This window comes from Giraffa tippelskirchi, chromosome 10, assembly GCF_054371585.1.
Source record: "Giraffa tippelskirchi isolate mGirTip1 chromosome 10, T2T-mGirTip1v1.2.pri, whole genome shotgun sequence".
Classification (NCBI taxonomy): Eukaryota; Metazoa; Chordata; class Mammalia; order Artiodactyla; family Giraffidae; genus Giraffa; species Giraffa tippelskirchi.
This window is the reverse complement of record NC_137284.1, coordinates 158691844-158704274: the sequence shown is the minus strand read 5'-3', so window position 1 is coordinate 158704274 and position 12431 is coordinate 158691844. Positions and strand designations below refer to the sequence as shown.

Here is a 12431-nt window from a genome sequence, read left to right as displayed (position 1 = left end):
CGTCTGTCTTCTCAAGTGGTCCAGAAAACGCTCCTGGGAGGCGGGAGAGGCTGCACGGAGCTTGCACAGCTGCCTGAGGACCTGACGCTCCCGAGCAGAGAACAACGCCGACCTGGGGAGGAGCTTGGTGAGGGGCCGCCCCCAACCTTGCCGCCCTGATGCTCCGGGAGACCAACGGCTCACTTCTGTTTTTGTGATCTTTCATGTTCATTCACACAATACACAGTCATGGAGCACCTACTGTGTGCAGGTCACCGTGCCGAGCACCGTGGAAGAGACAAAACTAAACCAGGCAGAAGCCGCCTCCGATGAGCCTCAGAGCTGAGCAGCACACGTCCCCAGTTCCGGGACGATGTGCTCGTCACTTCATTTCCCATAGAAATCTAAACGGAACACCTCCAGAGTATTCAAAAATCAGAAACTCAACCAAGATTTTTTTTTTAAAAGATTTTTTTCCGATGTGGACTAATTTTTAAGTTTCTATTGAATTTGTTACAACATTGTTTCTGCTTTTTGGGGGGAGGGGGAGGGCTGCAAGGCATGTGGGATCTTAGCTTCCCGACCAGGGATCATACCTGTACTCCCCGCATTGGAAGGCAAAGTCTTAACCACTAGGGAAGTCCCCTGGCCAAGGTACTTTGGTAAATGCTTCCTAAAGTCAATTATCATGTCACATTACATATGATACACTACCAAATAATACCCGAAAAGACCCTGATGCTGGGAAAGATTGAGGGCAGGAGGAGAAGGGGACGACAGAGGATGAGATGGTTGGATGGCATCAACGACTCAATGGACGTGGGTTTGGGTGGACTCCGGGAGTTGGTGATGGACAGGGAGGCCTGGCGTGTTGCGGTTCATGGGGTCGCAAAGAGTTGGACACGACTGAGCAACTGAACTGAACTGAACCAATTAATAAGGATCTGAAAATATCTATCAGAAAATAATATAAAAAAAACCCCAAAGAATGCAAGTAACAGCGCGAACCAGGATGGAATTACCATACAATGCTAAATGTCTCCTTGAGCTCACAGCTTAAACCATTTGTGGAATTCTGAAATAGTTCATGATCTGATTTCTACCATTTGAAGGTGTGAGAAGGGACAAATGAACTCCTTTTTGTCAAAGGAAGTTGTTTGGGGGGCAAGTGAGACCCCTCCAGGTGAGCCCAGCACGGTGCAAACTCTCATTTGCATAATCATCAATGATCTATGAAGCCCTTCTGCTGGATTGGCTAGTGTGAGTGGCGTTCAGTCTCATTCCCTTCCATTGATCCATCCCAGAAAAGAGCCAGTCACAAGAGCCAAGGAGCCAGGATGATGCTTAAGGCTAGTGGGCCGGGGTCCCCTGTGTGCCCTTGCTTGTGAGGCTGGGGAAGGAGAATGAGGTTAGGGGTCAGACTGCAGGTTAATAGTCTAAACTCCTGACCCAGGCATTCACCGCTGCATGTTCATGTCCCCACTAGTTCTGGGTTGTTTTAAGGTAAACCTAAAGATTACAAGGAGCCTCACAGGTAGCACAGTTCTCTCTCTCAGCTTACCTTTATCACTGAAACTATCTTAAGCTTCTGAGTTTCGAATAAGGAGAGACTGCTTGGTGAGCCATCATCGCAAAGGGAAGAGGGCAGATCAGACGAGAGTCACTGCCCTATGGTCCTGCTCTCTGCAGCCCATGCACCCGTCCAGGAGCAGAGGGCCCCTTGATCCCAACCCCTCAGAGTACTGTGCTTCCCTCTCCTCCTGTTTGCTCATGAAATCACATGGGGGACAGCCACCTCAAGGCTGGATCACTGCATCGGCTTTAACTTGCAGACGGAGGAACTGAAGAACAGGAAGTTTAACTGGCTCAACAGAACTTAAATCCAGAGCTTCTATGTTCTAAACGACGATGCAGGCTGCCACTGACTTTTCCTCTTAAGGTCCGTCTAGTCAAAGCTATGGTTTCTCCAGTAGTCATGTATGGAAGTGAGAGTTGGACTGTAAAGAAAGCTGAGGCCGAAGAATTGATGCTTTTGAACTGTGGTGTGGGAGAGGACTCTTGAGAGTCCCTTGGACTGCAAGGAGGTCCAACCAGTCCATCCTAAAGGAAATCAGTCCTGAATATTCATTGGAAGGACTGGTGTTGAAGCTGAAATGCCAATACTTTGGGCACCTGATGAGAAGAACTGACTCATTGGAAAAGACCCTAATGCTGGGAAAGATTGAAGGCAGGAGGAGAAGGGGATGACAGAGGATGAGATGGCTGGATGGCATCACCGACTCAATGGACATGAGTTTGAGTAAACCCTGGGAGTTGGTGATGGACAGGGAGGCCTGGTGTGCTGCAGTCCATGGGGTCGCAAAGAGTCGGACACGACTGAGTGACTGAGCTGAACTGAACTGGACTTATCTGAGGTCTGTTTATAGGAGTCTTTACATGCAGCTTTGATCCAGGAATAAACTGGACTGATCATGAACCATATTAATCAGAATGTATGTACACCTTTGGGGCTCAACCAATGTTTCTGAGGTAGTGAATAAATGACACATTAAGAAGAAATTTCATTATACAGGATACACCTTCTGATTTTCTAGAAGAGTTCTTCCTTTTTTCTTTACCTAAGGTGTTTTCTGAAGTTGCTTTATTACTTGGCTAAAACAACTTCAGCTACAGTACAGGATCTGCCACAAGGTATTGACCTGAGAAAGAGAAGGCCTTTCCTAGTCTTACGTAGCTGTACCGACAGCACCTGCTGTCAGCAAACTGACGTCCTCACAGTAAGTACCGGCACTATCCTGACACTAACACGTATTCACCCTCGGCAACAGTCCCATCACTTTCTCCTCTCGATTATTATTAGAAAACCATTTCTGTAGCTCCTGTATTTTTCAGTGAGTTGAATCAGCTTTTCTGCGGGCAGTCATTCTATCACAGATGGTTTTTTAACACAGAAAAAACGCAGGCACATTCATTCTTTCTGGGTCAGGTCCTACTTTGCCAGAATACTATTGAATTCAATAAACCTGTCATTTTGGGAATTATACCATTGTACAGCTTTTCCAGGCCTCCCTCACATGCGCAAACAGTCTCTGTAAAGGGTGGGATTCGTTTCATTCTAAACACCACTAAAATGCTTACTTTTAAAGAACAAGGTATCACTACACCGAAAAGAAATGAAGAGTGTTCAAAAGGCAAGCTTCATGTTCTGGAGAAGGTGGGGCAGCATTTGTGTGGGTGGGGGGTGGGGCGGCACAAAGATGGGGTGGTCCTCTCATCCTTTCTTGTCTGGGATGAGGGCTCCGGGGACCAGCCTGAGTCCTCACCCAGGGCACTCCGCAAGCTCACTCCCTTACTGGGCTCAGGGTCCTTAGCTGTAAAACCAGGCAGCTCTCCCACCCCCCCACCACCCCCGTGGGCTCTAACCCCCAGATCACAGAATTCCAGGATTCCTGTGTTTCTGATTCACACCAGATGCTTGTTATGACCGTCCTGACTGAGAATTCTTGGTCTGTTTCACGTCTCTCTTTTAACAGACTTGCCTTAGTTTCTTCCTGCAACTTCCTTTCAGCATATTGGACAAGAAAAGGATAGACTCCCTAAAGCTGAAGATTGATTCCTTCTAAAAATGAGCATGAACATATGTGGAAAAAAAAGAGTTGATGCTCTTTAAATTGATTTCTGGTACACAACTTCAGTCAATTCTTCAATAAATACCATTAACTGTACAAGAGCTCCGAATCTTAATGCCATTATCTTTGGGAAAACAGGTATTCCCAATGATGAAGTACTGGCATGCATATCAACTCCACCCTTGTTCCAAAGCGTAAACATCACTTAATGTCATTATAGAGTAAGTACTGTCAGTGCCTAAATTAATATTCCCTGTGCATGTGAGGATGCAGTTTTAAAAAAATGAGATTGAGCAAGCCCTCCTCAAGTATTCTCTGCATTACCCAATTGTTCTGTAAATGTGCAAAGCCTTAGGACTCGTCTCTCAATTATATACGATATGCAACACTTGTTTCCAACACCTGCAGAGAAACTTTCCGTACACTCAGAGAAACCATGCTTTCATCTTATTAAATTAGTGTGGTTTCAGTTTCACATTATCTTTAGCTGCTTGGTCTGTAGTATTACAAATTTATTGCTTCTGCTTGGCTATATTAAAAGTTGAAACCTTAAGTCATTTTCTGCTTTATTGACTCAAAGGCGGGAAAACTGAAATTATCCTGGTCATTAAAGGGAGTACTTACAATTTTTTTGCCTTCTATTAACACCGTAGAAGTATTTGTTTCAACATTCCGCAGTATCACACTTCCTTTCTGCTCTCTGTAGATGAATTCTTTATCTACAAGAGAGGAAGTAAAAAAGAAGCATGAAGCACCAAGGAACCCACTGGCTTTTGATAGACATTTAGGTAAAATGAACTGACTAGTTCCAACAAAAACATATCCTGTGTTTCATCGAAGGATCCATTAAATATGGTGAAATATATTCAGTTCCTCTCCATATAACCACACATGAGGCTTCTCTCTGAATTGTTTCTCCTACTCTACTTGCAGACATATAAAGTACAAGTACACACAATCTTTAGAACAGTCTAGAATTTTTTGGAGCAGGACACACAGATGAACAGGTTATGGAACCTGCTGCCACGAGAGTGGGAAGATGGTTGGCACTAAAGGGGTTGATGTCCTGTATCTGAAACGTGAGGGTGAAATCTGTATATGTACACATGCATAAACCTACATCTATATCCTGCAAGATTGTTTTCATTTGGTCTACAGCTCCCTTTGCTACTTCTGGAGGAATTGGCAGTTCTGCCCTTATGTGTATCTTTGACTCTATACATTGTGTCCTCAGTGACACTGGTCCTTTGTACATCAACCGAGATTCCAAATGTCTTCTTAAAAATGGAACTGATGAACTGATTTGCAGGGCAGGAACAGAGACACAGACATAGAGGACAGACTTTGGACACAGTGGGGGAGGGAAGGGGGGGTGGGACGAATTGAGAGGGTAGTATTGACACATACACACTACCAGGTGTAAAACAGATAGGGAAGCTGCTATGTGGACACAGGGAACTCAGCCTGGTGCTCTGTGACACCCTAGAGGAGTGGGATGGGATGGGGGTGGGGGCAGGTTCAGGAGGGAGGGGACATATGGGTGCTTGTGGCTGATTTACATTGCTGTGTGGCAGAAGTCAACACAATATTGTAAAGCAATTATGCTCCAATTAAACATTAAAAAAATAAAAAATTTAATGGAGCAATTCCACTGAACAGTATGCATGTAGAGGTGTGTGTGTGTGTACAGGCATGTAGGCATGAGTGTCTGTGTCTGTGTGCTGTGTACACATACTATAAATGAAAGGGTACAACCAGTCCATCCTAAAGGAGATCAGTCCTGAGTGTTCATTGGAAGGACTGATGTTGAAGCTGAAACTCCAATACTTTGGCCACCTGATGCGAAGAGCTGACTCATTCGAAAAGACCCTGATGCTGGGAAAGATGGAAGGCAGGAGGAGAAGGGGACGACAGAGGATGAGATGGTTGGATGGCATCATTGACTCGATGGACATGGGTTTGGGTGGACTCAGGGAGTTGGTGATGGACAGGGAGGCCTGGCGTGCTGCAGTCCATGGGGTTGCAAAGAGTCGGACACGACTGAGTGACTGAACTGAACTGAACCTTTCTGAAAGGATAGTAAGTGGACAGGAGGCAGAGTGCACAATGGGAAGAAGAAATAATAATTGGGATATTGGGATTAATGTATGTAAATCACTATGCATAAAATTAAGATAACTAATAAGGACCTACTGTATAGCACAAGGAACTCTACTCAATACTTCGTAATAAACTAAATGGGAAAAGAATTGAAAAAAGAGTGGATATATATGTATGTGCATAATTGATTCACTTTTCTGTACACCTGAAACTAACAATACTGTAAACCAACTAAACTCAAATAAAATTTTTTAAAAAAGAATTATACTATCTTTCTGAGTGAAGGGGGTAACACAGCCAGTATGAAGGTAAAGGCATCTCACACAGTAATTAGTTGATGAATGAAAAACACTGCAGACTGGACTAACTCCAGTGGTATTATCGGTTCTATGCCTTTAAAATTCTGCTCCACAGAACTACATTCTTTTTTTTTTAATTCCTTCCTTCTCGTTGCTTTGCCTTTAATTTTCTCTTCTTCTTCTAGTCTGTTAAGATGAAAGCTTAGAATTTTGGTTTCATTTTCCTTCCTTTTAGTAAGACTATTAAAGCTAAAACCTTTCCTTCATGCATGGTATTAGCTACATCTCACAAATTTTGACATGCTGAATTATGTTATTATTCAGTTCAAATTACTTCTAATTTTCCCTGTAAAATTTGTTTGACCCAATGATTATTGAAAAATATGTTAATTTCTAAATATGTAAAGTTATTCTGGTCTTATTTTTTACAGATTTTTAATTTAAATTCACTGGATCAAAGAATATTCTGTACATGATTTTAGCCTTTTAAAGCTCATTAAGACATTTTTGTGGCCCCAGATGTGGTCTATCCTGGTAAATGTACCAGATGTACATTTAATGAAATTATTGATATGATTGAGTTTGGTCTATAATCTTTTGGGGGGGGTGGTGTTTGTTTTCTACTTTTCTCCTCTACTTCTTGTTTCCTGATTTTCACTTTATTGTTTGAATAATTTTTACAATTCTAATTTCCCTGTTTTCAGCTGTATTTGCCATGTTTTTAGTGGTTGTCCTAGAGACTGTAACACGTACTCAACTCTGCAGCATCTACAAAGAGTTAATCATGTGCCACTTCTCATAAAACGCACTGTTGGAATCCTTCAGGGTTCAGGCACATACAGTCCCATCCTGTGCTAACTGTTACGTGTACTGCATCAATACTTTATACATTCCACAAGACAATGGTATAATTATTGTTTACAACAATATCATAGCTTATAAAGACATGAAGAAGAAAAAGCAAAAAAAAGAAACACATTGTCCCTCGCATTTATCCACTATTTATCATTACTGATGGCAATAATTTTATCAAAATTAGGAGTTTCCATCAGATATCATTTTCCTACTTCTTAAAGAATTTTCTTTAGGATTTCTGATTATATGAATTGCTGGCAACCAATTCTTTTAACTTTGTTTTATCTAAAAGTCTTTTCCTTTAGCCTTCATTCTTGAAAGATATTTCTCTTAATACAGATTTCTAGCTTAACAGTTTTTTTTTTTCCTTTTAGTGGAAGTTCTGTTCCCCTGTCTTCTGGTCACCATGGTTTCTAATGAGAAGTCAACTCTCTATTGAATTATTTCCCTGCATGTCATTTCTGTGCACTTTTGCTGCTTTTCAGATTTATTTGCTGTCTTTGGTTTTCAGCAGTTTGACTACGATGCACTTTAGAGGGAGCCTGCTTCATGTTTGTTTGATGTTTAATGAGCGTCTTGTATCTGCAAATTTATATCTTCACCAAATCTTCAGACATTTATTTGCCAGATAATTTTTCCACTCCTTTATCTGTCTCCTCTCCTTCTGGTATTCCAATTTCCCATATACTGGGCACCCTGATGTTATCTAACAGCCTCTGATGCTCTGATCATTAAAGAACTTTCTTCTCTCTGTTCACCTTGAATCATTTCTATTGATCTATCATCAAAGTCACTTTGTCTTTGCTCTGTCATGATTATTTGACTATTAAATCCACACAGTGAATTTAAAAATTTCAGAATCTGTGTTCTTCTGTTTAGCAAGGTCCATTCAGTTCTTAGTATTATTTCTATTTTTCCGCTGAGGTTTTCCTTTGGGATTTTCATTTACTAAAAACATGATCATGTTAATTCATTGAGGATAATTAAAAGAATCTTATAAAATCCTTGTCTCTCAGTTCCAAAATCAGGTTCATTTCACGATCAGATTCAATTACTTTATGTTGAGAGTCTTCCATTCTTTCTTGGTTCTTCGTATGTAAGGTAATTTTTCATCATTCCCTAGACATCATGAATTAATTTCTGGACACTCTGGGTTTTACTGTTGTTGTTCAGTTGCTCAGTCGTGTCCGACTCTTTGTGACCCATGAATCCCAGCATGCCAGGCTTCCCTGTCCATAGTCAACTCCCGGAGTTTACTCAAACTCATGTCCATTGAGTTGGTGATGCTATCCAACCATCTCATCCTCTGTCGTCCCCTTCTCCTCCTGCCTTCAATCTTTCCCAGCATCATCAGGGTCTTTTCCAATGAGTCAGTTCTTCACATCAGGTGGACAAATATTGGCATTTCAGCTTCAACACCAGTCTTTCCAATGAATATTCAGGACTGATTTCCTTTAGGATGGACTGGCTTGATCTTCTTGCAGTCCAAGGGACTCAAGACTTTTCTCCAGCACCATAGTTTGAAAGCATCAATTCTTTGGCACTCAGCCTTCTTTACAGTCCAACTTTTACTGGGTTTTGTTAATATTCTCCAGTGACCGTTGTCTCCTTTGCTATAGCAGGTAATTTCTTTGCTAAATCTGGATGGCCAACTTTGTCTTTCTGGAGAGCAGCTTCACTCTCAGTTCAGATATTTTATCTTCAGTTGATCTGCTGGGCTTCTCTTCATGCATGTGTGGTTCATGGGTCAGATGGAGATAATACTGTACCTATACTTTCAATTTCATTACTTCTAGTTCTATCTTATCTCATCACTCTCCTTTTCTTAACTTTTAAGTTTGACACTGAGCTTGCTAATTTCAGCATTTCTTCTTTTCTAATATAATCACAACTGTGTATAAATGTTCTTAATTACTTCTTTGAGTTTGTAAGTTTTAATGGGTAGAATAGTATTTTCACTGCTGCTGTTGCTGCTGCTGCTAAGTCGCTTCAGTCGTGTCCGACTCTGTGCGACCCCATAGACGGCAGCCCACCAGGCTCCGCCGTTCCTGGGATTCTCCAGGCAAGAATACTGGAGTGGGTTGCCGTTTCCTTCTCCAGTGCGTGAAAGGGAAAAGTGAAAGTGAAGTTGCTCAGTCGTCCAACTCTTAGCGACCCCATGGACTGTAGCCTACCAGGCTCCTCCGTCCATGGGATTTTCCAGGCAAGAGTACTGGAGTGGGGTGCCATTGCCTTCTCCGAGTATTTTCACTACTGCTTAGCATTATGCATTTTCAGTTTCTGTCACAATTTCTTCTTTAACCTGTTACTGAGAACTTCCAATATGCAAATGTATGCAAAACACTCTTATTCACTACCAATTGTCAGAAAAATCTGTATTACTAATTCTTTGAAATTTGTTGAGACTGGTTTATGGACTGACGCATGGCCCATTTTTGGAAGAATTTCTTGAGAGAACACACATTCTCTAATTATAAATGCAGAGCTCTATATGTGGTCATAAATGAAGCACATTACCTGTCTCATTAAATTGACTCTCACTTAGCTAATTTTTTGCGTGCTCGGTCTTTCCTTAAGTATTGAAATTTTCTACCAGAATGATGTTTTGAGTAATTCTCTCCCAGAGACCTCCCAAATAGTGTTTTATACAATTTTTGACTATTTTATTAAATTCATGCAAGTGTAGAAATTTCCTATCTTTCTGGAGACTTACAACTTTTATTTTTTAACTGCATTTTTCTCTCCCTAACAATGCTTTTAAGAGATAACTTCTCTTTTGCATAATAGGATAGGTGAGATAACAGTATGCACCTTCTATTGCTCACATGGAGTCAATGAGATGATACATGTAATACAGACAATGTTTAAAAAAACGCTGGGCTCAAGGTAAGCCCTTGGTGTATGTCAGCTGTCAACAATATTTGAGAAAAGGATTTGGAGGCATCTTTGTCTCCTTTCTTGAAAAAAATTTTCCCTGAAAGAACTGTTTACATTCCATTAATACATGTTTTTATTGGAACTTTAAATTTTTATTATTTAAAAACTTTAATACAATTTTAAAGGTTACATTCCATTTACAGTTACTACAAAGTATCAACTGTATTCCCGGTGTTGGACAACATTAATAGATCCCTAAGCCCATCTGAAACCCAACAGTTCTTACCTCCCACTGCCCCCCTCCTAGGCTGCCCCTCCCCAACCTGTGACTCCTGTTTGTCCCTCATTCCCAGTACTCTGGGCTTCCCTGGTGGCTCAGATAATAAAGAATCTGCCTGCAATGCAGGAGACATGGGTTCGATCCCCGGGTCAGGAAGATCCCCTGGGGAAGGAAATGGCAACCCACTCCAGTATTCTTCCCATGGAGAGAGGAGCCTGGGGGCTACAGTCCATGGGGTCGCAATGAACTGGACACGACTGAGCGACGAACACTTTTACTCTCCCAATACTCCCCCCTCTCCTGCTCATCCTTCCTCTCTCACGCTTCACTTCCGACGGTCCTGCCCAGGGCTGGGCAGCCGTCACCCGCACCAGGACTACTGCAGGGCCTCCCAGTGGGGCCCTCCGTCCCATTTGGACCAGGCCACATTTGCTTTTCAAACTTTTTTCCCCCGGCTCCTTGGCCAAGACTACTTTGGCCAAACTTCTTAGTCTGACACTCGATTCAAAGCCCTTCATATCCTGGCTTGGGTTTCTCTTCTCGTCTTAAGTTTCCCACCATCCCCCATTAAGCATCCGAATAAGTCCTGCCTTCCACTCCTCTCTGATGCTTCCTGCCACCGCCTTGGGCACAGCACCCTTCGCCCGGCCCTCCCAGGGACCGTCTTCCTGGGCTCAGCGTGACCATTTCCCCTTCAGGCAGAAAGTCCTCCCTCTCTGCTGACCCTCACTTCATTCATCCTGTTTTCTGCTCATCGCAGCACACTGCTTATTTGCTACTAAAACTCTGTCTCCCCCACTAGAGTCATAATTCTCAACGGCAGAGCCCATACCTATTCGATTTTCTAACTCTTAGCATAACGACTGATATGAAAGCAGGTGCTAAAAAATGTGTGATGCACTTAACAAATTCATCCATCACAACTCTGAGTCACCAGACATCTAAGTTGCTTGTGGGACAACAGGCAGGACTCCTGGTACAAGAAGGAGCACTCTGGGCCGAAAGAAAGATGGATGTGGTATGTGGTGGTTTTCTCGAATTATACCTTTTGTGCCTCTTTGTGAGATTCTGTTACAGCTATTTTACTCCCAGCCCTGCAGTGCAATACTATATTACAGAAGGCGTGCATCTGGATGCCTTGAGGGTAGGGAGGGAAAACGAAAAGCCAAGCTCAACAGGGATGCCGAGAAACATGGAGCGTGAGGTTCTTAGGAAAAGGTTTCCCACAGAAAATCTCACACATGGCCACCCACTGGCTAGCTACTTCTTCATATGCTAACCATCCAGCGCTCTGCATTTACAGTACAGCAGTAATTTAGTTGTTCTGTTGTGTTTTAGGAATTCTTCAAAGCTAAAAAAGTTAAGAAACAGAAATAAAGTTGCATTGGTAGCTAGCAGAAGATGGTTATTTTTTATTTTGTTTTCCCAAAGTGTGATACAAAAATATATAGCAATGCGATGAGTTATTTTATGTACTCTTCCAAAAATAAGATAACATTCAGTCCTTCACTTTGAGTATGTGTGTGTGTGTGTTAGTCGCTCAGTCGTGTCCGACTCTCTGAGATCCCAGACTGCAGCCCGCCAGGCTTCTCTGTCCATGGAACCCTCTAGGCAAGAATATTGGAGTGGGTTACCATTCCTTTCTCCAGGGGATCTTCCTGACCCAGGGATTGAACCCTGGTCTCCTGCACTGCAGAGAAGGCGATGGCAAACCACTCCAGTACTCTTGCCTGGAAAATCCCATGGACGGAGGAGCCTGGTAGGCTGTAGTCCATGGGGTCATGAAGAGTCGGACACAACTGAGCGACTTCACTTTCACTTTTCACGCATTGGAGAAGGAAATGGCAACCCACTTCAGTGTTCTTGCCTGGAGAATCCCAGGGACGGGGGAGCCTGGTGGGCTGCCGTCTATGGGGTCGCATAGAGTCGGACACGACTGAAGCGACTTAGCAGCAGCAGCAGCAGCAGCTCCTGCATTGCAAGCAGATTCTTTACTGCTTGAGCTACAGTATAATATATAAGCTACTTTTATGTTTTGCTTACTTTTGCCTAACAATACTACATTATTAGCAGTTTTTGAAAGTCTTATCCATGGTGAAAATGTTAAAAATGTGTGGCATTTTATGGTTCAATAGATTTCTTTAAAACTGAGATAATTTAGTTGTCTTTGCCAAGTACAATTTGTATATGCTGATTGGATTTGAGGAGCATATTAATCCTGATTATATCAATATCACAAAGAATCAATGCATAGAAATAGCTTTTAATTACTGAAACAGCATACATAATAAATGTAGTAGATTTGATTTTTCTCATGATTATCTTCTTTCAGTTTTAAACAATGCTGATAGAAACAATGTCCTTTCCATTTATTGTCTTTTTTCTCAGATATAATCTATTTCTCTTCATGTA

General features: G+C 42.2%; 1 protein-coding gene across 3 annotated transcripts in view; it reads right to left on the bottom strand.

Moving 5' to 3' along the window:
• Nucleotides 1–12431, bottom strand: part of DPP6 (dipeptidyl peptidase like 6) — a 774296-nt gene that overhangs the window by 274021 nt on the left and 487844 nt on the right. For all 3 annotated transcript variants that reach the window (XM_081537115.1, XM_081537116.1, XM_081537117.1), the window contains one exon: nucleotides 4233–4327. In XM_081537115.1, coding sequence (XP_081393241.1) covers nucleotides 4233–4327 — 95 coding nt within the window. The remainder of the gene's footprint in view (nucleotides 1–4232; nucleotides 4328–12431) is intronic.